Raw genomic sequence first — 27,086 nt, 5'->3', positions numbered from 1 at the left:
TATATGGCAAATGAAGGCCAACGACAAACATTGCGAAGTACACAGCACGTTAGACGCTTCACCATGAGCTGGTTGCCGCGCATTCGAGCTAAAGCCGGGCTCGATCTGCCCACCATGATATTGATGTTGAAGTCAGGCTAGCTAGCCATGTCTCTTACCATCGTTTTACCTAGGCTAATATCATTCCACTGTCGACAGAGGCTCTCTTCCCCCTCTGATTGGTATATCCATGTATCAGTCAACGGCTGTCTCTACCTACTTTACTACAGAAGGTTATCTCATTCCAATAATCTCCGTCCTCGCCGTAGCGATTCTGCCGCGCGATAAATTTATACAGAACCTCATTTTGAGCGTTCTGTTAATTTGCGTCGGCTCAGCAATATCTCTTCTTGCTATCTGGTCTTCCATCCAGGCACGCATCCATACTTCACCTGCTGCCGCTCAACCGCCACCTACTGCGGCAGCACCATTGCCATACAATTCATCGCAATCAGCCGTCTGCGCCGTGTGGTTGTTTGTCAACATATGGCTCGCAAACCTGGTACGGGCAAAGATGCCTGCTTTCAACTTACCCGTGGTCATCTACAGTATTCTGGTCAACACTTGCTTGACCACGGGACCTGCATTTGGTACAACGACCGCCGCCAAAGCCTTTGTCAGGGAGCTACTTTGCGCAAATTTAATCGGAATGGGTCTAGCAACAGGCGTCTGTGTACTCATTTTCCCATTCAACAGCCGAACGATAGTAGTTACGGACTTTAGGCGGCTAATTGGCTTGCTGAGGGGCATGGTGCACATGCAAGGCGAGCGTCTCGCCCGTTCTACACAGCAGAAGAGAACGCTACAGGGGGAACAGCAAGACACCGAAGAAAAAGAACACCAGAAAAGCCCTACAGGGCCTCAATTCGAGATCAACTCCGCGAATCGTCTGAGCGAGGTTGCGGATGAAGTACGGGGCTTGGCTGGCAAGCTATATGAGGAATTACCGTTCGCAAAGAGAGATGTTGCTTGGGGAAAACTGCAAGCCGATGATATCTCAGATATTTTCACGCTGCTGTATAATATCACGATTCCACTGTGAGTCAAATACTGTACCCTGTTGGTGAGGAATGACTACCTACCTCTATGTAGAATGGCGATATGCACGGGCATTAGAATCTTGGAAAGCGATGGCGTTGGCGGCCCATGTAAAACCCGAGGAAACGAGTCGGCCGAACTTCCATACAAGCAAGCCAGCAAGGGAGAAGCATCCGATGATGTCAATGAGCAAATGCAATTGTCGTTTCAGGCTCTGGAAGAACTTGTTGATCAAGGACTCGAGCATGCCGCACTTTGTCTGGAGATTCTCCCCAGGCCACCAAAACGACCCCGTGAGGTCGTTACCGGTGGTCCAGACAGGGCCAATGTTGATCTAGAGGGCGCCGATGGGCAGATTTACCCCGGAGGCGTGCGATTCGCCGCAGTCATCAACGAAAAAATTTCTGGTTCTTATGCGAAAAGCAATAGAATCCTACGATCCAGGCTTAATGAGCTGCTGATGCCATTCGAGGACGCGGACTTGTCGCACACCCAAGCCCGAATGGCCGACACCGGCTTGTCAAGCAATCTGCGTCGACTGTGTGTGACAATGTATCTACATCGGTTGACCCTAGCTGCGACCGAAGCAGTCCAATGCCTCATCGTTTTTACGGACGAAAAGGTTAATAGCGGAATAATGGAGCACAAGAAATTAATCTTACCTTCCAGATATCGCTTATGGAAATGGCTCAGAAGCATTCTGAAAAAGAGAGGTCCAGGAACCTCCCGAGATCCAGACGTTTTGGAAACAAATCCCGCCTATTACGCAAATAGTTACACTGAAAAGAAAGATCCTGAGCGTCTTCCTCCCAAGGGCATCTGGCAGCACATTGGAACAGGGCTATGCAGGTTCTCTGGGTTCTTGGGGTCTAGAGAGTCAGCCTTTGGGTTTCGGGTGGCCTGCGCCGCCATGTCGATTAGCATATTGGCCTTTTTGAAGGCGACTCAAAGCTTTTTCCAGCAACAGAGGCTATTATGGGCCATGTTTACCATCTCCATCGGCATGACCATTAGTACGCAGCCATGTACTTCTTTCGGTGAAACTTTGAACTGAATTACTCACCAATAACAGCATCCGGCCAGTCCATTTTTGGCTTCTGTTGTCGAGTGGGTGGAACCCTCTTGGCCATGGTTTTCTCACTTGCTATTTGGTACATTCCAGATCAAAAGACGCCTGGTATCATTATCATACTGTGGCTATTCATCTTTATTGAATACTATTTTGTCAAATTCCCACGACTCGTATCCACAGTCATCATCATAGTTACGACCCAGCTTGTCATTGTGGGTTACGAGCTACAGGTTAGAAAACTTGGCGAAGATGTCGCGACGCGCTCCGGACAGCCATACTACCCGTAGGTTTTGTTTCATCTGTTCTCACTAAAGCTACGAAGTGATATTAGAACCTAATACCGTCGTCACAGCATTTATTTGCTCGGCCCGTACCGTCTTGCCGTTATCGCTGGGGGCAGCCTCGTTGCTTTCTTTTGGACCTTTTTCCCGTGTGCCTTGACGGATCGGACGTGGATCCGACAGGATTTGTCGGCGATGATGTACCTACTTGGGAATTATTTCAGCGTGTTAAACGCGACAATAAAACCTTTGCTCGAGGATGGGCCTCGAGCTGGCGAATCCAAGTCGTCGCGAATACAACACCTCACAAATATGAGACGCAAAATCTTTGGTAAACTTACGCGGACAATATCTTCCATCGAGTCTCATATCATGTGGCAGCGATGGGAACCTGCCGTAGGCGGTAGTTTTCCGTCACAAACGTACCAAAAGATTTTCGTATCCAATACTCACGTCGCCGGATATCTGATGCTAATGAGCTATGCCATCGCGTACGGCTCGGCAGCTGACAAGATAGACGAGCTTGAAGAGAACGGTGGCAAGTCTGGACAAGAGGCAACAGGCGACGTCTTGGACGGTATCAGAAGACACTGGGACAGCCCACAAAGGTGGCCAAGCGTCCAAGTTTTGCAGCGAGTCGAGTTGACAGATCACACAATCCTGTCCACCTTGATAATGCTATCAAATGCTTTGTTTTCGGGACAAAGGCTACCGCCCTTCTTGCCAATTCCTGAGCATCAGCAAATGGCAAGGCGACTTGTCCGGCTGGCGGGCATTGACACCCCACCAGATGAAGATGGAAAGTCGAAGGCTGGTTGTCAATGTTCAGGCTCGCAGAGTGATCTAGGTCTTGCGCTGGTTGATTTGCGTCAGAGGCGGCGCTCCAACGACGAGGAGAATGGGCAAATTTCTAGGCATAGTTTCCGGTGCCAAAGACGTGGGGACAATCCCAGTCTCAGTCGTCAGGTTCCATTGATGGCAGAGCGCCGTCTTTACTTCATGACGCAGGTCTGTAGCTCACTGATCTGCGATGAACTTGAAGATTTGGCACGAGCTGTAAGCAAGCTCGTAGGTATCGTGGACTTCAGCCTCCATAACAACAACAGCAATGGGAAAAGAGGTAGCATTAAGCCGGGCAACGTCGATGTCTCGCCAATTGAGCGCATCGCCGCTGTCAAGGGGAAAGCGGTCGAGGGCATACGACAGGGCTGGTGAAAAAAAAGCTTTCTTCTCGAGCTGACAGGGAAGATAGTTAAAGTAGACACACGTTTTGTTTGACCGCCACTGAACAGTATGCTCGCTATTTATACAAGGCAAACCGACAAGGCTTTCGACACACGACGAAAAACGCTCTGTCAAAAGCCTTCTGGTAGGATTATGTGAGCTCTGAAGGTAGCTATAGTGTAGTTCACAGAGTTTTGGTGTGCAAGTTAAAAAAAAAAAAAGATCCTTTGCAATGGAGGCGGTATTGAGTCGATCAACGGTTGGCTCAATGACCCAAATTCAAGACGGCAATACTCTGCTATTACGACGGGGTTCACTTTTCGTTCATTTGTTAAATTCATTTTCACACTTCCACCAACACGTGGACATGCTCTCGACCTAGTGCTACAACCACAACGACTGGGAATCATGACACAAGTGTAGCAATAATATTGATATAATTCCAGATGCAGGGCACTCTTATACGTGTATTTGCCATTTTTCGTCTCAGATAGCTTCCCCAAAACCGACAATTTGAATAGCTAGTATGTCTTGCCAATAAACTAGGCATTTTGCAGGAGCTGGCTAAGCCATTCAGAGAGTGCCATTCGTAGACACTGGCACAGCTTGATGTGCCAAGGGCCTAAAACCACTCGACTACCAATGCTTCTAAATAGAGCAGCTCGTTGTAGCAAGAGTCCACCCAGTGAGTCGGTTGGCAATATCCGAAGCGTAACAAGAGGTGCTTCCCAAGCCATTACCCAGCTGAGCATAATCTGCAGAACCGCTGTTGTATAAGCGTGCTGCGGCGTAGAAGGTGCGGACATCATCGGCACCAGCTGTGTTTCCACTAGCTTTAGCAAGCAGCTGTTTAAGTCCATCACCAGAAGACGTCCCAGCGGCACCATCGCTGATCATTCGAGTGATGTCGCTGCTAGCACAAGGGCTTGCATTGGCACAAGTCCCAGCGCCGTTATGAGACTGCATCAAGCCGGGGTTTACCACACCGTTGTTCGTGGTAGGGACCCGAACGCAGCCCTTACTCTCCTGCATCATAATGGCCAGAATAAACCGGTTGTCAATGCCAGTTTCCGAGGACACCTGCTGAATAGCACTCTTGATAGAGTCAATTTCATCCGCCGAGTCATTAATGCCCCAGCCATTCCAGCTGCAAGATTGTTTCATAAGCTCAGAGTTTGCGGTCCACAAGTCGTCCCAGGAGGCCCAAGAATCCTTAGATGGCCAGCCGGCGCTGGCTGAGCCGTCTCCTTGGTAATGCGTATATTGGTCTAATAACCCGCGTTTGGCGGCCGGTAGACCTGCTACAGCGGCGACAAAGAAAGCAAACGTGAGAGTAACCGTTTTGTACATTTTGATAGAAATGATTGTGTATGAAAGGAAAGAACAGAGTATAATGTGTACACAGAAAAGTAGGGAAAAAAGGAATGTGTTGTAGGTTAAAGGAAGGTATCTGACATTTACATGAAACGTCGGGGGCTTTGGAGTTGGGTATTTGCTTCATATATATATAGGAGTAAAAGATTCTTTGCACAAACACAGACAGACTAAATTTTTCCATTGCTCCATTTTGTCTTCACACACAAGCGGATACTGTGGCAAAGAGGGATTTTCACCTTCAAGGCCCAAATGTGTCATTTCACAACACCACTGACATTAATGACTCTCCGGCTACCTGTACACTTTCGTCCATTGGTCGGTTTTAAAGCCAGGCACAATAAGAGGGCTCATTGTTTGTAATCAGAGGCGTCCCTCATTCAGGAATATGTTAGACGGGGTCTACGCTCCCTGATGTGATAACACTCTCTCTTAAGGACAACTCAATATTCGTATCTACTTAGGCAAGGTAGACTGTTTTGCAATTTGATTCAATGTTACTTTCTTTACGCATTTTGCTTTCAAACATTGACTGCGCAGTCGGATTTTCTGCCAGCAGCATGACATCTCAATGTCCAAATTATGAGGGGTTATAAGTTGAAATTCTCATCCCACTGCTTTGGCTTGACTCATGCTTTCAGGAACAAGCCATGTATTCCCAAGTTTGACAGACTTTACCGCGGCATTGTGTAAGAGCCCACAAAACCGGCCGAAACTCCAACGCCGCATCCCCACACCACCCGTTCGCCCATTGTCCACCACCAATAAACCAAGAGTTGGCAAGTCATTATCAAGCGTTTTGAATAGCAATGGCGCTAGCTCCGGCGGGTCTCACGACTCGCCGGGTGCCTGACCATCTTGACTTGGTTTGGTCCTCAATTTGCAGAACCAGATTGACTTTTGGGAATGACGACATGCAGGACGGTGCTGTGCGGTTATGTACTCTGACTCAGTAAAACGTTTGTCTTCGGCAATTAGTACGGCGATTTTACTTACGAAGAGATTGTCTGATCTAACCCAATGAAGTCTTTCCAATGAACTTGCTTTGAGTCTACTACAATCACCCCGCAAGTTAAACTCGCCTTCAAATTCCTGCACTGATGCCTCCAGTATAGCTTTTGTAGTTTGTATATATGGCATGCTTGGAGGCTTCAACACTGGTCTCAAAAGATTCATAATAACCCTAGGATAGATATTGCATCTCTGTAGACGGAAGTGCCTCAGCCAGAACCCGGGAGGCCTTGCTCTCAAGCCGGTCTCGGAAGAGGCATGGTTCCTGTGGCCATTGTATAAAGATCTCGACGTCTTCACCATTGGATGTCAAGTACCGCCTTGCCCCAAACACGAATTCTCTGCCTTGGTTGGGGGCTCATGGGAAATCATGTGCCACTTGTTCATTGATAGCTCACCATTTACCTCCGACGTGGGGATGGCTTCTGATGTATTGCGGCTCATTCTGGCCGGCTCCTCCTCAGGAGCCAACATCGCCGCTATCCTCGCCCAATTGTGAAGAGATACCCCCAAGTCCTTACTATGAGGTTTTCCCTAACTTTCCGGTGTCCTGCCACTACCTGCACGTTCAAAAAAAAGACTGGAACAACAGTGCCATACCACCAGTGTACGGAGACGCAGCTGGGATCTCATGAAATGACGACCTGTTGGGATGCGGTTATATCTCCGAGCTTAGGCGCAGATCCGCAAATTCCGCTGCTTCATGGAGTGGTGGCTGGACCTGCTGCTCATCAAATATTTGTGGCTAGAAGGGGTTGCCTTCATGGTGAGGGAATTGCATACGTTACAGTGAAGCTAAATGTATAACCTGGTGTGCCGCATGAATTTGCCCAGTATGAAGAGATGGGTGCGACAATTCGGTCATGGTAGGATTAAAACAAGGTCTGCAGCAGTTTATATAGTACAAGCTACGGGAGCGATTCGTATATTAGTATCATTCTGTGTTGCGGCTATTGTCACAAAACTTGTTTACTGGCGGCACACGCCCTGAACCCTACTGCTAGTCGCAGCCGGACGATACAATAGCTCTGATACATTTAGACCTTCGTTTTGTGCATCGAATTGCCTGCGGTTTCCTCAAACTGCTGTACCGTGCCGACATCGCCATCTTTGTGCTGGGCAACTTGGTTGTCTTCGTGGTGGACGGCTTTCTCAACGGCCATAACGGCTCGATCCGCCAAAGTTTTGTCTTCAAACACTGTATAAAAATAGAATCAGTCAGTTTCAACCAAAATGCTTGAGAGGCGCAAACTGTCTTCCATACGGCGCGATAAAACTTACGGAATGTCAACTCTTCCAGTGTTCGACCCATTGTCTCAGGGAATAAGAACCAGATGAAACAGATTTCAAAGGCCAGCCAGCAGCAGTAGGTGATAAGCCACTTCCAGCTAATGTTCTGCAAACCGATTGGGTTGACAAATGTGGTAAAGAATCCGGCCAAGCGGCCAAAGAGCTGAAAGAGAGAGATTCCGCGGGATCGTTCAGCATAGGGCCAAAGTTCGACAAGATACGTGTAAGTGAGCGCATTGTATCCTATGTTGTAGCAAGGTGAATAGGCAAAGATGAAGAATATGGTCGCAGCGCCAGCGGCAGTATTTGTATACCCAGCATTCTTTGCCGCAATGCTTTGTTGCATCGTCACAGTCCAGCAAATGTAGACTACGAGCAGGCTAATCGTGCAGGTGAGGTACATGGTCCGACGATTAAAGCGGTTAACGAGCAAAGAGACGGTAACACCGCAGACCAGTGACCAGCAGGCTATGGCGACATTGATTTTTTGTTTAAAGACGGAATCTGTTTGCCCAACCATAGCAAGGAGGTCTCCTAGGTAATAGGAGATGAGAGTGTTGCCAGACCACTGTGTAAATAATCCAAGAAACGTCGAAATTAATGTCCGCCGCCGCATGCCTGCGGTCTGAACAAGAGACAGCCAGCTTTTCTTTGATGATTCTTTCTCGAGCTCAATAGTTGCCTCAATCTGTGCCATTTCGGCATGAACAAACTCGGAGTTTTCATCGCCCTCGGCGTGATATTTTACTAGTATGTCCTTGGCTTCGGCGCTTCGCCCTTTGGTCACAAGCCATCGAGGGCTTTCAGGCAGCAGGAAGACAAAGCCAATCTGAAGAATCGACGGCACCATTTGCAACAGAGATGGGATACGCCACCCCCAGTCACTTGGTATGCTATTTGTGCCAAAGGTGATTCCCGCTGCAAGAATTTGGCCGATGAAATATGCCACGTTGAAGAGTGAAGTGAGGATGGCACGCTCTTTTGGGTGTCCAAGTTCACCAATCAGTGACGAGCCTGACACAATGCATGTAGGGATGCCAAATCCGAGAATGATACGAGCCACGATATACATTGCGACTAGAACAATTATTAGGCTACTGGTTGTTCATGTACTGTTTCTGGAACTGACCGTGCTGAGAGAAGCCTTGGACTAAGGCACCGATAATCATAATAACGGAGCCGCCCATGATGGACCAACGTCTTCCAAGCCTATCATTCACGATCGGAATGAACGGGAGAGACATGATGGCTCCAAGAGAGTACGCGGCTGCGATGATGCCCTTGAGCGAGCCTTGCGGATTGTGGAAATCTCCATGCCAGTTAGTAACGGCGCCACCGTGCTGGGCAGAGTAGGAAATATCTTACAAGTTACCCATGAGGGAACGATCTGAAGAGCATTGATCATTTGGGAATCAAAGCCAGAAGTGAGCTCGATACCCATACATGCTGGGAAAAGGATAAGATACAAATATCTTAGGTTTGGTTTCTGGTACCATGCTACCTTGTCCTCATTTGCAATGAGTGTAACAATGGGCTCGGAGGCACCAGTTTCCTTTGTAGTTGGCTTGAGGAACTTCATGACTTGTGGTAAAAGGATGAAAAAAATCTTTTCTTGACGATATGGAGTGACGAGAAAGTTCGAGGGAACCCACCCTTCTTGTCCATTTTGAAGTTCTACCAGAAACAAGTGAGCCAATCGCCAACCACTGCCAAATTATCCAGTTACGGGTAATTTGTTGACCAATCATGGTTCTAACAAGACAAAACAAGCTCAAACTAAGTTGCGCTAATGGCTTCGTCGCGCTATTGCTGCATGGTTCCCCACAAACTAAGCCTGAGGTTCCTCTCGGGGAGACTCCCCGGGCAATTCGTTATGGTTGATGTCTCATGCCCATGCCAAGCCATCAACACAGCTAACGCTTCGGAGCATTAAGTTGACGGCTAAATTGATGCAGGTGACACTCGAAATTTCTAATAGTTGAGCCTTGCAGATTACGTCGTCCATAAATCCACGGCCAAAGGTAGCCAGTATTTCTAGGAGTTTAATGGTGTTTGCAATTTTCCTATCTGATCTCCTTCGCATGCCCTCCTGGCTTACAATTTTGCCAATCTCACCCTTGAACAAGCATACCTCCGTGACGAACTCATCATGGGAGATTGGCTACAGCAACCAGAAATGCCGTTTGATGTAGAGGATGTCCTCTCTAAACTCTCACAAAACGACAAGATTGGCCTTTTGTCTGGTGAGTTTCTGAGCCTAAATCAGCCAACGTCAAGTACTAAGATTTTGATAGGTGTCGATTTTTGGCATTCTTATCCCATTCCTCAGCACAAGGTGCCATCTATCCGCATGACGGACGGCCCAAATGGCATCCGTGGAACAAAGTTCTTTGCGGGAGTGCCTGCGGCTTGCCTACCATGCGGGACGGCTTTAGCAGCTACGTGGGACAGGGCACTACTGAAAAAGGCGGGACAATTACTGGGCGATGAGTGCATCGCCAAAGGCGCTCACTGCTGGTTGGGTCCTACTATGAACATACCTCGTTCGCCACTGGGTGGTCGGGGTTTTGAATCCTTCTCCGAAGACCCTCACCTTTCTGGAATACTCGCCACCTCTATGATTCTTGGGTGCGAGAGCACTGGCGTCATTTCTGCTGTAAAGCATTTCGTCGGTAACGATCAGGAACACGAGAGACGGGCGGTTGATTGTCTAATCACGCCACGGGCTCTGCGGGAGGTATACCTTCGACCGTTTCAAATTGTAGCCAGAGATGCCAGTCCCGGCGCCTTGATGACGTCCTACAATAAAATTAATGGCTGCCATGTTGCTGATAGCAGAGAGATGTTGCATGACATCGTGCGAAAAGAATGGAAGTGGGATCCGCTCGTTATGAGTGACTGGTATGGGACGTATACAACCATTGATGCTTTGAAAGCTGGACTTGATCTTGAGATGCCTGGTGTTTCGAGATATCGAGGAAAATACATCGAGTCCGCTCTGCAAGCTCGGCTGCTCAAACAGTCTACAATCGACGAACGTGCTCGCACTGTTCTCAAATTCGTCCGCAGAGCTGCCGGGCTGCAAGTGTCGGATGTTGAAAGGGGCAGAGATTTCCCGGAGGATCGTGCGTTGAATCGCCGGATTTGTGGAAATAGCATTGTTCTTCTCAAGAATGACAAGTCTCTTCTACCACTTCCCCAAACTGTAAGAAAGATTGCTCTTATCGGCTCCCACGCCCGGTTGCCAGCCATTTCAGGAGGAGGGAGTGCGTCTCTGTTGCCATACTATTCTGTCTCCTTGTACGATGCCATTGCTGAAGCCATGCCTCATGTGTCTATCACGCATGAGGTTGGCGCATACACTCATCAGATGCTCCCAGTTATTGAAGGAATGCTGCAGGATGCGGCAATTAATTTCTACAATGACCCCGTCGCCGTACTAAACAGGAAGCTCCTTGGCACGGAGGCGGTTTCATCCACGTCATTTCAGCTCATGGATTATAATGGAATCCCTACATTAAACAAAGCCATGTTTTGGGGGACGCTAATAGGCGACTTCATTCCCAACGCAACTGGTACTTGGGAATTTGGGCTAACTGTCTTTGGCACCGCAAGCTTGTACCTTGACGGCGAGTTGCTAATTGACAATACCACCCAACAGTCCCGTGGAACGGCCTTTTTCGGCAAAGGAAGCACAGAGAAGATCTCAATTGCAGACTTGGTGAGTGGCCAAACGTATAAACTGCGAGTCGAGTTTGGATCTGCCAACACCACGGCCATGGAGACAACTGGCGTGGTCAATTTTGGTGGTGGTGCGGTTCACCTAGGGGCTTGTCTCAAGATGAGTCCTCATGACATGGTTGAGCGTGCCGTTAAGGCCGCAACAGAGGCCGACTATGCCATTATTTGCACTGGATTGAACGGTGAGTGGGAGTCCGAAGGCTTTGATCGTCCGCATATGGATTTGCCCCCCGGCGTCGATGACATGATCACACAAGTCCTCAATGCCACAGCAAACGTGGTTGTCGTAAATCAGTCGGGGTGCCCAGTTACTATGCCGTGGGCAAAGAAAGCTAGCGCCATTGTGCAAGCATGGTATGGAGGCAATGAAACTGGACATGGAATGTTCGATGTGCTCTTTGGATTCGTTAGTCCAGCTGGAAGGCTACCACTTTCGTGGCCAACAGACGTAAAGCATAACCCGGCGTATTTAAACTATGCTAGTGTTGGTGGCCGCGTTTTGTATGGCGAAGATATCTTTGTTGGCTACAAATTTTACGACAGAACAGAGAGGGAAGTCTTGTTCCCCTTTGGGTAAGTTCTTTGCAGGCTACGACTTGTATGCTTTGCTAACCTGGTCGTGGTTAGACACGGTTTGTCATATGCCACCTTTGAGTTGCAAAGTCCAATGGTTGAGACGGTGCCAGAGACACTACAGCCAGGTCACTCTAGTACGGCGATCGTGACGATAAAAAATACGAGCAAGATTGCAAGCGCCCAAGTTTTGCAACTGTACATCTCTGCCCCAAATTCCCAGACAAGTCGGCCGGCAAAGGAGCTTCACGGATTTGAAAAAGTCTTTCTCGAAGCAGGTGAGGAGAGACAGGTACATATCCATATTGACCGATACGCTACTAGCTTTTGGGATGAGATTGAGTCTATGTGGAAAAGTGAGGCTGGCGTCTACAATGTCTTAGTTGGAGATTCAAGTCAGCACATTTTAGCTAAGGGCAGATTAGTTGTCCCTCAAACGTATTTTTGGCTGGGTTTGTAGTTGTTACTCAATAGAAGTGAGAGTTATTTAGCCGTTTGGTTGTGCTTAAGCAACTCTTCGGCAATTACATGGCTAAACGTGGCAGCTTCTCAGAATGAGCTAAATAAGATACCAACTGTCCGCCCTGAGAAAGTTGGTTCATGTTGTTTATAAGGCCTCATTTGAAATTTTGCATCTTATCTACCAAAATGCTAGTATCCCCTAGTATTTCTTAATGTATTTTCTTTTTTTCAATTTATGCAGGCTTCTCTACCAGTATGCTTTGAGACTAAAAGTGCAATAGACTTTCATAAAATTAGTCTTACTCTCACTCTAGTCCTTCTTCTCGTAGTATACATATCCCTTGTAAAGAACACAACGTGTTTCTCAACAATGCATACCGTTTTTTTCGGGTTGGTACGTTAAAAAACAACCGACGGTTAGAAAGCTTATTCAATCTTGTCATAAAGCGGGGTTGTATTTCCAGGTTCAGCCCTGAATTTATCCACCTACAGGAACTCTTGTAGGAAAGTCGTAGGGAATGTGGACTGTGATTGTACTCATACCAGTGTGCTGCTCACATGGATTCTCAGTTGGCCAGTCCTTGTTACAGCTTTTCGTTTGAGAACATATTTAACGACCACTCTCTCCCTACCGCCTTTGTACGGAGGCAGGCATTTCAGCTAACTACACCAACACTAATCTGAGCACGGCAAGCAAATATGACACAACGTCCATTTCTCTTTACAATTGTTGGGACATTTGTGGCGGTCCTGGGCCTAGTGCTTAGCGGCAGTAGCCTCGGATATGCCGCGCCAGCACCAGGCCCGCGCCTCAACCCACCTATGGGTTGGAGTAGTTGGAGTTCACTGCGCGGAAACGTGAACGCGACCGCTATCAAGGCGCAAGCCTTGGCCATGCATAACAATCTCCAGAAGTACGGCTACGAATACGTCAACATTGACTCGGGGTGGTTTAGCGGCGTTGATGAGTACGGCCGGACGACATGGGATGCAAACAAGTTCCCAGATGGAATCGCCTCCGTGGCCGAATACGTCCATTCTCTCGGGTTGAGGTTTGGCATCTACTTGGTACCTGGAATCTCAGCCAAGGCGTTGGCTGAAAACCCCATAATCAAGGGAACCCGATACCACGTACGCGATATTGCCGACATTACTTTGCCTGGCAACACCATCAATGATAGCTCCGTGGCTATTGATTACACAAAGCCAGGCGCGGTTGCCTACGTACAGTCGCAGGCAGATCTCCTCGCCTCTTGGGGCGTTGATTATATCAAGATGGACTTTGTCGGCCCTGGCGGCGGCAGGATTCCCGCAGATAACCGGGATGACATTCGACACTGGCACCAAGCCATTGTCAACACTGGTCGTTTTATGCACCTGGAGCTTTCCAACTCACTCAGCTTTGATGACGCGTCTGTTTGGCAGCGTTACAGCAACGGCTGGCGTATTGATGGAGACATTGAATGCTACAAGCACTGCCCTGGCCTCACCAACTTCAAGGTGCGCGTATCCTTGCGTTTCACCGACGTGCCCAAGTGGGTGCCGTTTGCAGGACCAGGGCATTGGAATGACCTGGATTCGATCATGGTAGGCAATGGCCCTGCTAACGGCCTTACTCCGGACGAGCGGCAAACTATGCTCACCTTATGGTCTATTGAGTCTGCACCGCTGCTATTGGGCACTGACTTGACCAAGCTTGACGCATTTGATCTTACTCTCCTCACGAACCCGGAGGTTATCGCCGTCGACCAATCTGGCCACCCTGCGCTTCCAGTCTCTCAGGCTACAAAGCAACAAGTGTGGTTCGCCAACAACCACGACGGCAGCTACATTGTCGCCTTGTTTAATCTTGCTGACACCCCAGCCACAGTCAAAGCAACCTGGAGCCAAATGGGGATCTCCGGTCCGGTCACGGCCCGCAACCTGTGGACCCGAACGGATCTTGGCCGGCAGTCACGCAGTTACTCTGCGCGCTTGGCTCCCCATGCATCACAGCTGCTTCGAGTTACAACTCATCAGTCGTGAGGCAGGTCTCCGCACTACGTTAGCAAACTATACTGAGAAAGAAGCTACATACTGCTAGTAAACTATTTTTTCTCCTTAATGTATACTATTACTAGCGTATATCTACACTGCATCTTATTCTTCTATATCCCTTCTCTGTTACCACCTGAGATAATAGTCTCAGAGAATACTTCTCTTTTTATACTTTTTCTGAGTCGCATATGTGTTTGAGACGTCTAAAGGCATGTAGGCACTAAACGATATGCTTTTAAAGTGCCCTGTAAAGACCTAAGAACGCCCTTTATGGCCCTGGCCTTGCTAGCTAGATGCTAGGCGTACTGCCTCTAATGTAAGTTAAGATAGAGTTCCCTTCCTTACAATTGCAATAACAAGACACTGTAATACGAGACGTAGACATAGACCGAAACAGTGCCAGAAAATAGCAGATCGTATAGTCTATAATATTATTCAATGTTAATAGAACTACCCAAGTAGATAACTGTTATGTTGTGCTCTGAGGAATCATAGTAGCATCTTGTATCGAAGTGACCCTCTGTACATGTCTACCACTACCATAAAACAAGCTTATTAATCTTGCTATTTATCTTAGTTGAAAAACTGTTACTTTCAACGCAAAACACTTAGTCTCTTGTCAGAAGGGGGATATTTACTGCTCCGACGCCGCACAAAGGCGACCTGAAATTGCAGCCCCCTTGTAATCTCTAGCAATAATTCCTGTTCCCGTCGCCTGTTTCGCCTGTCAGCGGCCACGATGAGAGATGATCTACACGTTCTGGATGTTTGATACGTAGCACCGGAATAACTAAATCCACCAATAACTCGTTGCTCTTAATGGAAAACATGCCACAATTAATACGGGTTGGCTATAGCATGAGAAATATTAACCTAACCAGCATGGGTTGCATCTGCGAGATGATATAGCTTAAATGTTTATCTATCCGACGGCATAAACTTGCACGGAGTACCCTTAGCAGCGTTACATTAGAACCGGTAAATGTGAACAGGAAATTAAAAAGACAATTCAATGCCTAAAGGCTTGGGTGGCAGCCCGTCGATCTCTTCGACTCCCTTGTTACTCGGTTAAAGATTCCATGTCCCGGTCTACATGTCAATCTAGGAACGGGTTAGTGCAAGGATACCGAGTTCGCTCTAGAGCTGTCCAAAACGTAGTGATGCATGTGATATCTAATACTTAATGTGGTCTTGTATTGAAGAAGTTTGGTACTTATGTGCGTAGTTGGTTGGAAAATAGTTGCCACTAGTCTCGCAACTCGTACGATATTCATAAAATGCGGTGCAGACATTAATGTAGTTATATGCAGGAATATGCAGTTAGGTCTGCAAGTTACTTTTACGTACCAACAATTATACGGATTAAACCGGTATTTAGTTTTTCTACAAGATTATTACTGTAAATATGCATGTAACGTAGTTTGTATTTAAAACAGTCTATTTCTGCAAGTCTTCAGATGGTCTTCCGAGGTACATTACGTATCCAGCCCTTCCCCGCGATCGAGGTGGTCAATTTGTGATTCCAAAAACGCCTACTCTTACAGCTAGTCTTCTGTAACTTTGACAGTATGAGCGAACGCTGCGGAGCTACTAACACCAAAACGCGAGAGGAGGCGCTTAAATCGCAGACAGAGCATATGGTAGAAATGCAAAAGAAATATCCCAAAGCCGACCTTCAGCTAAGCTCTGGGTGGTGGGTTCCTAGTACGAACTTGGCCTTTGATATCAAGGTGAAGCCCTTACGCAACCTGCTAGCAAAACTTCTCAATGAAACAAATCACTAATGCTGTAGTACCTCCATAAGGATCAACTCGGTGAAGAGACAAATGCAAAATTAAACGCGAGTATTCAGAAGATATTTGATCAGAAGTTTGCACCCGATAGACGCTGGGTTTGCAGATGCGAGGAAATATCTGGCTGGCCACGAAGATCTTCTGGAGCATTTCGACGCCATTTTTAAAAACATGACCCGCGAGAAATGGGTTGCTTATGGAAAAGGAATGGGCAAACAACTCTCAGTTGTTCTGCGTTGCTACTGTACTGTTCTCTTTCGCTCTACTTACTACCAAATGTAAACGGCAGAGCTATTTTGAGGAAGCAGCTAAGAGTGTATTCTCTCTCCAAAGGGAAGGAGGCTTCGAATTCTCGCTGTCTCTAAGTTTTCTAAGCCCGTGATACTAGTGACATTACTATAATGTTAGACAGTCTACCAGACACTCAAAGTTACCTATCTTTTGTTTCTGAAAGATGGGAGGTGGTGTCTACCCCTCTGGGTTTGGCGGCTTCGTCAGTTGGGAGGAAACGTTTTAGGAAAGAAGACATGTTACATAGAGTGTCTTGGAGACTAACATATATGATTAGGAGTATTAGCATATGCCGACAAGTGAGACTTCTTTGTGTGAAACGAGGACAAGGTGGACTACCCGAAGTCAGGAATTGGGTTCCGGTATGGAATGCAGCTTAAATACAACGCAGTTTATGCATACCAATACCACCTCGAGAACAAATTTGCTGTGGACCATGTTCAGCGCTTCGGACAAGAAGTTCGACGTAAGGGTATGGGTGGACATATTTCCAGGCTTCTGCAATCTGGTAAATGTTCCAGAGCACCATAATGTGTCTACGCCTCCAAATTTGCGGTTTGTTAGCTGTCGTCCGTAGTGCGGAACCACGGGCTACGAATTCGACACTCGGATTCGACTTCGAGTATACAGGCTGCTCTGGGTAGAGGACTTTGTGCTTGTATTTGGTATCAACAGATGAAACGCTCGTCTACCATGCCAGCGTGGACCTCTGGTGATAAGATATCTCGGGCCTGTCCAAAAATACGAGACTCATAGCGGCACTAGGGCTCAACTGGGCACGGAACAAGAACCATGTCGCCTTTAACAACTGCCTAAGATGCAGAACAACAGGCAGTCAATTAGAAGCTTCATTCCGGTGGTTGCTTCATATGATGAGCAGAAGTATTTGTTACTGGTCTTTTTTAATGAGGGTTTGCATTCATTGACCAGGAAGGATTGGGAGCTCGATTTACATCTCTCACAGTGTTGGCAAAAGAGGCATAGATCTTGGCGTAGCGGCGAGATGCGAGTCTGTCGCCAACCGCCTTCATGTCGTATTGGCTTCCTTCTAATCTGCCTAGGCTGTGGTCACGACTAGTTCCAACAGCGCAAATGCGATGTTCATCCCCACGCAAATGATGACCATAGAGCTAATGCCACTAACTTCCTCCACACGACACTAAGGATGGAGAAGGGGCCTGTCTAATGCAACAGTGCCTTGGTTATCGTCAGCCCGGTGACTCATGCCGTAATAACCGTCTTGGATTAGTATAAATATTCCCAACAGCTCGCAACTGTCCACATACTTTGACGATATTTGAAAATTTTAACATAATTCCCGCCTGTAACCTGATCAATCATGGATTCTGATTCTCCACAAAACCCCCCCCCGCAGCAGCTCGTCCAGGAAGGCTACGATGCGATGGCCAAAGAATATCTCAAATGGGCGACCCAGAAACAAACGCCACGGGAAGACAAGATAAAACATCTATTGGGAGAGCTTAAGAAGCAAGACGCTACGATTTTGGAATTGGGATGCGGTGCTGGCATTCCGGGCACGCAGCTCCTCGCCCAACAGTGCCAAAAGGTAATCGCCAATGACATATCTGAGGCGCAAATCCTGTCAGCCAAGACAGCTTTAGCACAGTTTGATAACGTTGAACTTGTTCACGGAGACATGATGGCGCTGGCTTTTGAGCCGGCCACTCTAAACGCTATCGTGGCTTTGTACTCGTTGTTCCACCTCCCACGCGACGAACAAAAGATCATGGTTCAAAAGCTCTTTTCTTGGCTCGCTCCCACAGGCATGCTACTTTGTAATCTTGGCGTTGCGAATGACCCCGGTTCAGTGTCGGATTGGCTGGGGACTAAAATGTTTTGGAGTCAATTTGATGCGGCCACGAATTTGGAAATAATTCGACAAGCAGGCTTTGAGGTCGTTTCTCAGGAAATCATAGAGGAGATGGAAGATGGAAGGCTAATACCATTCCAGTGGATTATAGCCCGAAAGCACTAAAGCATATATTTCCAATCTAGAAATGGCAAAGAATAATTCACGGCAAGCCCGTATGGTGCTCTAGTGCCACGGAATCGAAACTACTGTACTTTCATCTCTCTCTCTCTGGCATACCTGAACCTCATGAAATAGCTTCTTCGTAGTCTTTGCTGCATTCCATCTACTCGTCGTCGTTGACATCCACAACAGTTTTGGTCCATTGCCGAGCAGGAACTTTGCGCTTGAACAAGATGTCAATCTCACGGTAGGATCTGCCCTTCATCTCAGGCAGGTAAAAGTATGCAAGGATGAAACAAACAAAGCCAGTAGCGCCCCAAACATATCCGCATTTGCCACCAAGATTGCCGCCCTGTAATCGATTAGCAGTTGCCACGACAAGAGGCAAGAAGTAACATACCGTTGGGTTGAGCATATAACTTCCTAAGAAAATACAGGGAATATTCACGACATAGTACGCGCCACGTCCGATACCAGTAGTCAATGGCCTGAGACGAATAGCCGATGTCTCTCCAATGATGACCCACGATGCAGGTGCAGGCCCCAAGGTGAACAAGACAGAGATGATGAGACCCAAAGATGCTTGCGCCAGAGAGGCCTGGGTCGACTTGGGATCGCCAACAGAGGCGGCAATACCAAGGGCAACCAGAAAGCAGACATTGATGAGAGAACCCCAAACGTAGATTGTACGTCGGCCAACGTATGTTGTGAGGATCCAGGAAAGCATGACAAAAATCATCTGAAGAGCTGAAGTGATGAGCCCCAGTGCAAACGCGGTGTCTGTCTTTATTCCAGCCTCTGTGTATTTAATCAGTTTATATGCCGGCTCGGATGAGAAATGGTGACAACTCACGCTCAAAGAAGTAGACAGCCTGATTAGCGATGAGGTTGCCCGTAAGATTCTGTGCTGCATAAACACCGCACACAATAAGAGTGCGGTAGAGGTCAGTACCTCGGAACAATTCCAAGTAGTTGGGTTCCTTTTCAGTCTTCTCAAGTTCAATAGTACGTCGCATCATGGAGACAGACTCGTCAAGGTTCAACTTCGATCTACGCCCCAGGCGTCCAACTGCCTTGGATGCATCCTCAAAGCGTCCGTTTCGAACCAGCCACCAAGGCGACTCGGGTGCAATGAAGATGAGGATTGCAAGAGGCGTAGGGAACATCCATTGAAGGGCAATGGGGATCCTAGTCTCAGTTCGTCAGCATGGGCAATAGGTCCAATAGGGCAGCGGGCATACCTGTATGCGCTTGGGTCCAACCGAGTGTTGTAATGGTAGGTGACACCGCCGACAATAATACTACCAATGGCCCAGAACATCTGCAACATCTGTGTAGCCGGGGCGCGCAACTTCAATGGGACGATCTCACTGCAATATGCTGGCGCGTTGGCAATAAAGATGCCCCACGGGATGCCCTCGAGAAGTTGGCCCACGAACATGACCGGCAGTGACTTGGCAAAATAGAAGATGAAGATGAAGGCGTTCAGGGCCATGAGGCCGGAGATGGTTGCCCAACGATAGCCGATTCGGCTGGTGAGAGGCCCAGCAAGACAGACTCCGATGATGGCGCCGAGTGGTCCGCCCATTTGGAGTGCAGACTGCCATGAGGTCACGATAACACGCTTGTCCGTTGCAGGATTGATTTCACCGAAATCGTCAGCGAATGCCGGCAAGGCAATAAAGTTGCCTATGAGAAAGACACAGTAGGACTCCATGATCTAATTGGCTGCATTAGCTCAAGTGCCATGGTGAAGATCAAAGTTAGTTCCCAGAACGGAAGAAGAAACAAACTCACGATGGTGCAAGACATTACAAACGCCCACCAGGTAGCCATCGGATATGCCCGAACAGCATCCAACACTCCCATTTCATGCTCGGCATTCTCTGCCTCAATTGCACCCGCCTTGTCGACGTTTCCCTTTTTCTCGTCGGTAAAGGAGCCATGATCCACATGGGCAATGCCTCCTTCAAGCTGGGCGTCTGCTTTAGTCTCGACAGCGGTAGCCATGTTGGCTGGAATTTGATGTGTAAACGGACTGATGCGTAGAGATACAGGGAGGACGAAGAAGGCCAGGGCAACAACAAACGTGGACGAGGAAGATTGGCACTTTTTGTAGAGACTTGATCGTTCACGCCGTCAAATAACATTTACCTTGCAACCAGTGTAATAGGGGCATGGACCCCAAACCAGGTTTCGTATTGATGAAGCCTGTTGACTTTTTCGAGCCTGCTCACGCTCTCCCACCCTTCGGTGTATTATTTGCGCGAATATGGCACTTGGGGCAAGATTGCTTACATGGGTCGATCGGGGGGCGTCGTTAACCCTGTTTTATTCCGCTGCTGTGATAGGCGCGTATAAGGAAATCTATGAAGCTTCCATGTCAGAGCCTCACGAGTTGATCTGCTTGGCCATCTCAGATTGGGCCGCTTCTGGGGTACTGGCCACCGACTAAGCTTGAAATGGAATGTGATGGTCCTTTGAATCTGTCCTCCAAAAGCCACTTGATGTGCGGGGAGGGACAACCCCATGGAGAAGTGAATAAACCTGACCTGATGACGGGACCTTACGTCCAGCTACTTTACACATGAAAGACTGCAGCGGTTAATATGGTAACAATCCATTCAGCCGGCGGCTAAGAATATATAGAAGCACCTACCACACCAGCGCAGAATTCCTGTGCATGTATCAGGAATTCGATATTTCCCCACCTCTCTAGGATTCAAAACCCACAAGCGGGCTGGGGGTTGGTGCATTAGTGAATAACAGCCGTGACAGTTAACCCGTAATCGCAGCAATATAGAAACGCCTTCAACATGACTCTCCGTGCTAGTTATGACTGGGCGCCGGAGATGTTTTTCAATAGCGACCTAAATCTATCCTGGCGTGAGAGAGACTTAGAGGTCAACTGGTGCTGTTACGTGTGGCAGGACTCACCTTCGGCTCAAACAGTAGTTGTCTTCTTAAAGATCAAGCAACTTGCGGGGACAGACCGTTATCAACCTGCCTCGGTACTCAGATTTGTGCGCATGGAAACGGCCACCCTATGTACCTGCTAGCGGGGATAACGGGCCGACAAGGAACAATTTCATCGATGTCGCTTCAAACATGGCTGGTGTAAACCCTAGGCCTTTGTTTGACATCAGACGTAAGCCGCCCCAAGGCCCGCTGTGCGCCACCCAAGACGCTGGCGTTAACCCCAGTGCCTACATTGAGTCATGGATCAATGAATATGTCTGGTGTCTCTTGCTCCAGGTGTCCCATTTGTCCCAATTTCCTAGGCTACAGGACTCTGTGCACAACATGGGTTTCCATGACATTTACTGCGTCAAGCAAGTATCTTGGAGTTTTATTTTCGCGGGGGTTTAACTAGCAGCTAGATGTGACGGAATTTTTATTGTTTGAAAGCATATTTTCTGTTAAAAGTATAGGGTATAGTAGTGTTCCTGGATTCAGTAGTATTGTCGACAAATGGACAAAACAAGCTACGTTTGGTCTTCGCCATCTCATGGCTTGCAGAATCCACGCTAATCTACAGTTCCCTCGTTGAGAGAGCCAAACCAGCTCAGCAATTTTCTCCTGGGGGGAAGTCGAGCACCACTAAGTGGTATCGAATTGGCGTCGCCCTATTGCGAAAACTACAATCCAACGATAATGCCGGTTTGAGTTAGTACAAGTTACATAAGACCACTCCCTAAATTGTGTACGGATACTGCCGGTGATGGCAGTACATTTCTCCGCTCCAAGGAGTTGGCCACGGCATCGCCGAGCTGTACTTTTGCGTAATACCGCTTTGCCATACTCTACCCTCAATATTTCATCAAAGCTCTTACTTTATCTTCCCCGCGCCCGTCCTCGCATTCAAATTCGCAACAACCTACCGTGTATTCATAATGGCGCTCTTATCATCAATAGCAACAACTTTTCTAGCCTTATTGCACGTTTACATTATGGTGCTAGAGATGTTCCTCTGGACGACGCCACGCGGTCGGAAGACGTTCAAACTTGCTGCAGAATTCGCGCAACAAACCAAAACTTTGGCTGCAAATCAAGGATTGTATAATGGTTTCCTTGCCGCTGGATTAGTATGGGGATTGCTTCACCCCGTGTACGAGTTTGCTGTTCAAATTCGGCTGTTCTTCTCGTCTCTGGTTGTCGTGGCTGGATTGTACGGCGGTGCCACTGCTGCCCGGAAGATCTGGGTGGTTCAGATGCTTCCAGGCATCATATGTCTGGTGACCATTTACCTAGACCTCTAGGCGCTTCATTCCCAGGAATTCTGTATAGAGATGCCATCAGCCAAGCGTGTCTTGATCCGCAAAAGCCTAACATTGATGGGATTTTTGCAACCAACGCAAGAAGGCTGCGGTGCCAGCCGGGAAATAAATTTGGCAGTTGGGGTACTGGCATAGGAGCTGCAAAAATGACCTCGTGCTCTAATATCTTATCCTGTCGAAACTTAGAACATATCCTGTAACCTATTCCTACCTACCTAGATATAACGTATTTACGGGCTTTACATTCTAGTGTGACAACAGTCATCCGATACGTCTTTAAAGGCTAGATCACCAAGTGGATTAAATCTTGCACAGTCTCGGGTACACATGCATGGTCTAAGCCGACGAAACGAACCTTGTTTTGTATAACGCTGCACATTGTACATTGGGGGCATTGTTTGGGTTTTGAACGGGATCCCATTTGTAAATCTGTGACACCTTTTGTGGACGATGCGCAATTGTCACATTATTTGTCTTCACACCAGGAACCCGCGCCGCCGCAGTTGTGGTGACAACATCACACCTACATATGCTGGATCATGGAAATATCAAAGGTGGCACCTGTATTAAACGCCCTTGCTCCGACAACGCCCTTTACAAACCACAGATCCTTTACGCTCATCCTGGCAGTCTTTAAGTCATCTACGTAATCATCCTGAGAATGCCTGACAGCACGCACTTTGAGATGACAGACTCAACCAGGGAACATATCCGCCTTGGCGTTCCGGATCTTTCTCTAGGAATTGTTTATTCGTCCTAGTGTGATGAAGTTACTGGTCCTGATGCCTACGCACGATAACACCAGCGTTGCCTTCGTTCTACTTCGCCAAGGAAATGCCCACCTCAAAAATAGCATCGTCGAACATGGTGTTTATGTATGCCTTGCCACTGAGCCTGGCAAGCAAAATAAAACGCTCCGTTTATACAGAGAGATGGTCTAAGTTCTACCCGTTGAAATATAAAGCCACCGCCCATGAGGGGAATATACACCTCGCATCAAACCTCGTGACAGATTTAAAGCATGGGCCATTGAAAACGGTGCCAGGATGCTTATTTTCGGTCGGAAGGCAAAGACTTATGTGATCATTTGCGTCTGGTGTCAGTTCGGCTTAGTTCAGCTACATTATCATTAAAAGGAAAGACGGATGTGTAAGCCACAACGTACTACGCATGCCGTAATATTTTGAGCGTAAAGATGTAACAGCGCAGGCCGCTTTTGGTGTAAGCTGTTAGGCCATTATGCCTGCAGTGGGGAAGTAGATTGGTGCGAATATTAATTTATCTGCATAGGAAATACTCCTAACAACCTTGAAACTCTCACTGTCGCAGCTGCAGAGTCATGGATGAAGATCTTCACATGCATTTCTAGGTATCTAGCGACCAATAGATATCCCACCCCGGCTCTAGGCTGCGTGACATAACCAAGTCATAAAGAGGAGAGCAGGAACCATGAAACAGACCACGTCACGTTAGCCGTATATACATGTCCCCTTTCACCTTGAGGATGCTTATATTAATGCAACTAGTGGGGTTATTGATGCACTTCTATTGCCTGGGTTTCAGTTTTATATAGAGACTTTCTTGCCCAATGCACATTTGTTGCCAGTATCTTAAATACACGTATATGAGAGCTGTGCGAGCTTCTATCTATTGCAGGAGTCTAGCATTATGCCTTTTTATCATCATGACTCGAGCGTCGAGGCGGGAACTTGCGCCTTGGTCTTATGTGAGATTCTTATCTATACTAGTCGATGAAGCATGCCAAGCAACCGTACCCGTTTAGACCGCAGAACTGTTATACCTAAGACCAGACCAAGGACGTCTCTCTTAGTACATTACTGTAGCTTCTCTCTGAAACAAACAAACGATCTCTTAAAATGGATAATTACTCGCGGTTAATTTAGTGTAAGAGCCGCAAGGCTGATTAGGTTGGGGTTGTAGTTCCCTTTTAGATTGCTATGGCTGGCCTTATGTTGTTGCTTCTGCGCTTGCCGTGGAGCCCACGTCATGATACTATACATCTGACGGCAGAGTGCCTCAATGGGGCGTAGCATACAGAACCCCTTAGCTAACTACAAAGGCTAGGGCAATTGGACTTTTATTGCCATGGCCGTATAACTACTTAGGAAGACAGTCCCCTCCACTTGCCAACAGTTATGCTAGGCTGAAATTAGACGGCCAAAAAGAAGACTTCCGTTCAACGCTCCTTTCTTATCTCTACATTTCTTTGTCTTAACCTCAGCTACCACCTTTGTTTGCTGGCCTTACGTATATACCTAAACGCTAGTATTATCGTGATGCTGCTCTTTCTCGTCTCTGGCCTCATGGCCGCAGCTTGTGTAGCTAACCCTATGGATATGACTAGCCGGCCTGTGCATTACTGTGGTGCACGAAGCGTCAGCGCAGAGGAGCGCGAGATATTCAAGCGACAGGGCTCTCAGCCGGACAATGGAGCAGACATCAACTTGGGCTGTGTTGTGCATTTGTGCTGCGTACAGGGGGCAAAATGCCCTTCAGTAAGTCGTGATCTAGAGTACATCGAGAGACGAGCAAAATTTCCCATGCTAACACTTTACGTCAAGGACAGTGTCGCCCAGAAGGCTGTTGACCAAATGAACGCCTTCCTAGACGGATCTAAGATCAAGTTTACCATGCAAAACGTTTCTCGAATCGATGATGCACGCTGCACTGCTGGCTTGACCAATGGCCAGGCCATGGACAGCTTAAAGGCCGAGGTCCATCAAGGCAATACAAGCACGCTTAACATTGTTTACCTCCCGACTAATCAGGGCGCTGGAGTGAAGGGGGTTTGCGTCTTGCCACAACCCGGCACCAACATTGCGAGGAGTATTGGTAACAAGGACGGATGTGTCGTGGCTATGGACACTCTACCGAACGAGAGTCGTGGCAATGGTGGGACTGGAGAAGGAAACCCTCCTGGAGGACAATTGGGAGGACTTCTGGGAAGCCTTTTTGGACGCCAAAGCGGTACTGGCATCAACACAAGACAAGCCTCACCGACAACAACGCACGAGATGGGCCACTGGCTTAGCCTTCCTCATGCAGGCCTAGGTGGCCAGACGGGAGGAGCAGGCGTTAGAAATATTATGGACGCTGTGTCGGTGTATGTCTCGCTACCCGTGGCTCAAAAAAGCATTAGAGCGAACAACTAACGTATGTCGTTACAGGAACGGCGTGCAGTATAAATTCAGTCAAGCTCAATTCGACCAGATGCGCCAGGCGGCACTCAGTCGCTTGAAATATCAAAATGTCACAATAACCAACAAAAATCGCCCCCCGACAACTCCCCAGAACCCAGCAACGCGCCCAAAAGGTAATCCAAAAGGTAATAGCGGGCTGGAACTTCTAGGGCCAGGGAATCGCGGCCACCCAGCCAAGTCCGGACAACCGCAAGGTCCGAAGCAAAACCCGCAATGCTCTCCTCAGCCTCGTAATGGCACGGCCGTCTCAAGAGACAGAAGCCAAGACGGCCTTTCTGCCCGCCACCCCTTTCCTGTTGTCCCAAGCGAGCCAGAGGAGGAAGCCGATACACCCAGTCCAGTGCACTTTGCTCGACGTGAGGGGGCCAATGCTGATGCTAACGAGCTTGAATTGGTTCATATTGCCCAGCTGAATGATGCAGGGGAGCCAGATGATTCGGGGCTAGTTCACATTGCTCGCAAGAAGATGAGATGATTCAAGACAATGTTGGGACAGATCGCAGACGCACAGGATGCTGTATGTAGTCTCGGCAATATTGCATAAAGCAGAATGACCCTTCTCGCTCTTGCGGCTACGGTTTCTTTCCGAGATGGATTGTAGTATGCGCGATTTGGTGACTTTCTTGATCTGAATCCAGGCAGCGTTATTTTTGTACGGGCAACGGTAGATAACAAGTCCCCATTTGTCGATGTTTCTTTGCTGAAGGTACAAGCGAAAACTGTCCAGATGAGAGAGTCCGTCGTGCGCCATGTAAAGATTCTCGAGCTTATTGATATCTGCTCTTGCTTTCGCTCAGCGTCTGAGATTTCATTTGCTGCAAACGGCGATAACACGGGAGTTAATATCGCAAAACATCTCTCTGTTGCTGGCAGACGATGGCGAAATTGGCGTGATTGTGGTAGTATCAGCTGCTGTGTTGGAAGGCGCCTAGTAGGTCGAAAGTGGGTGCACATCATTGCCCTGGAGACGTAGCATCACGTTAGTAACCTAACATTGAATTGTTAACATTGAAGGGAAGAGGACAACTAAACGCCTGGCTGTTAGTTTTTGAATGCATAGTGGCACTAGTCAGCACACCTGGTTGTTATGCTTTGAGACTCCCCATGCCTGTGCGCGTCTTCCACCCCTGAATTTAAAGGGCTGCATAAATTAAACCGCATACTAACTGCAATTGAATGTGGAGATATTTGCGAAGCCATCTGCAAAGGTAGCTATAATGGTAACTACAAGCTGTAAAATATTATGATAGGTAGTGCTCTCTCTCTAAATTTGGCTACTTTAGGAAGCTTATACCTACTTTGGGAAGCAGTTTTTTCTAGTTTGTTACATACTACTTGACACTAGAATTTAAGCATCTGCCAGCGCGCA

The 27,086-nt window shown here is 47.9% G+C and overlaps 9 protein-coding genes across 9 annotated transcripts; 6 read left to right on the top strand and 3 right to left on the bottom strand.

Annotated features, from left to right (window-relative positions):
• Positions 1–63: 63 nt before the first annotated feature.
• Positions 64–3,645, top strand: VFPPC_05339 (MFS transporter; the record flags this gene model as incomplete). Its single annotated transcript, XM_018284549.1, has 5 exons — positions 64–131; positions 199–1,077; positions 1,132–2,090; positions 2,150–2,432; positions 2,502–3,645. 5 exons carry the CDS (start codon positions 64–66, stop codon positions 3,643–3,645), a joined length of 3,333 nt encoding a protein of 1,110 aa, XP_018146094.1.
• Positions 3,646–4,302: 657 nt separating this feature from the next.
• On the bottom strand, positions 4,303–5,004 carry VFPPC_05338 (glycoside hydrolase; the record flags this gene model as incomplete). Its single annotated transcript, XM_018284548.1, has 1 exon — positions 4,303–5,004. The coding sequence occupies one exon, from the start codon at positions 5,002–5,004 to the stop codon at positions 4,303–4,305; it is 702 nt and encodes a 233-aa protein (XP_018146093.1).
• A 2,072-nt stretch (positions 5,005–7,076) lies between these two features.
• VFPPC_05337 (MFS sugar transporter) lies at positions 7,077–8,908 on the bottom strand (the record flags this gene model as incomplete). The annotated part of the gene is made up of 4 exons (XM_018284547.1): positions 7,077–7,237; positions 7,321–8,406; positions 8,459–8,638; positions 8,695–8,908. 4 exons carry the CDS (start codon positions 8,906–8,908, stop codon positions 7,077–7,079), a joined length of 1,641 nt encoding a protein of 546 aa, XP_018146092.1.
• A 570-nt stretch (positions 8,909–9,478) lies between these two features.
• On the top strand, positions 9,479–12,103 carry VFPPC_05336 (glycosyl hydrolase; the record flags this gene model as incomplete). Its single annotated transcript, XM_022428449.1, has 3 exons — positions 9,479–9,572; positions 9,624–11,643; positions 11,698–12,103. The coding sequence occupies 3 exons, from the start codon at positions 9,479–9,481 to the stop codon at positions 12,101–12,103; spliced, it is 2,520 nt and encodes an 839-aa protein (XP_022284534.1).
• A 701-nt stretch (positions 12,104–12,804) lies between these two features.
• VFPPC_05335 (melibiase domain-containing protein) lies at positions 12,805–14,130 on the top strand (the record flags this gene model as incomplete). The annotated part of the gene is made up of 1 exon (XM_018284545.1): positions 12,805–14,130. The coding sequence occupies one exon, from the start codon at positions 12,805–12,807 to the stop codon at positions 14,128–14,130; it is 1,326 nt and encodes a 441-aa protein (XP_018146090.1).
• Positions 14,131–17,565: 3,435 nt separating this feature from the next.
• VFPPC_13816 (S-adenosyl-L-methionine-dependent methyltransferase) lies at positions 17,566–18,222 on the top strand (the record flags this gene model as incomplete). The annotated part of the gene is made up of 1 exon (XM_018291588.1): positions 17,566–18,222. The coding sequence occupies one exon, from the start codon at positions 17,566–17,568 to the stop codon at positions 18,220–18,222; it is 657 nt and encodes a 218-aa protein (XP_018146089.1).
• A 160-nt stretch (positions 18,223–18,382) lies between these two features.
• VFPPC_05333 (maltose permease) lies at positions 18,383–20,229 on the bottom strand (the record flags this gene model as incomplete). The annotated part of the gene is made up of 5 exons (XM_022428448.1): positions 18,383–18,571; positions 18,620–19,017; positions 19,073–19,407; positions 19,461–19,939; positions 20,017–20,229. The coding sequence occupies 5 exons, from the start codon at positions 20,227–20,229 to the stop codon at positions 18,383–18,385; spliced, it is 1,614 nt and encodes a 537-aa protein (XP_022284533.1).
• A 1,883-nt stretch (positions 20,230–22,112) lies between these two features.
• VFPPC_17628 (hypothetical protein) lies at positions 22,113–22,478 on the top strand (the record flags this gene model as incomplete). The annotated part of the gene is made up of 1 exon (XM_022429320.1): positions 22,113–22,478. One exon carries the CDS (start codon positions 22,113–22,115, stop codon positions 22,476–22,478), a length of 366 nt encoding a protein of 121 aa, XP_022285642.1.
• Positions 22,479–24,793: 2,315 nt separating this feature from the next.
• Positions 24,794–26,192, top strand: VFPPC_05332 (metalloprotease 1; the record flags this gene model as incomplete). Its single annotated transcript, XM_018284543.1, has 3 exons — positions 24,794–25,012; positions 25,079–25,620; positions 25,685–26,192. The coding sequence occupies 3 exons, from the start codon at positions 24,794–24,796 to the stop codon at positions 26,190–26,192; spliced, it is 1,269 nt and encodes a 422-aa protein (XP_018146087.1).
• Between the last annotated feature and the right edge of the window lie 894 nt (positions 26,193–27,086).

The sequence above is a fragment of the Pochonia chlamydosporia genome, chromosome 3 (assembly GCF_001653235.2).
Source record: "Pochonia chlamydosporia 170 chromosome 3, whole genome shotgun sequence".
Classification (NCBI taxonomy): Eukaryota; Fungi; Ascomycota; class Sordariomycetes; order Hypocreales; family Clavicipitaceae; genus Pochonia; species Pochonia chlamydosporia.
This window is presented reverse-complemented; position numbering and strand designations above follow the sequence as displayed.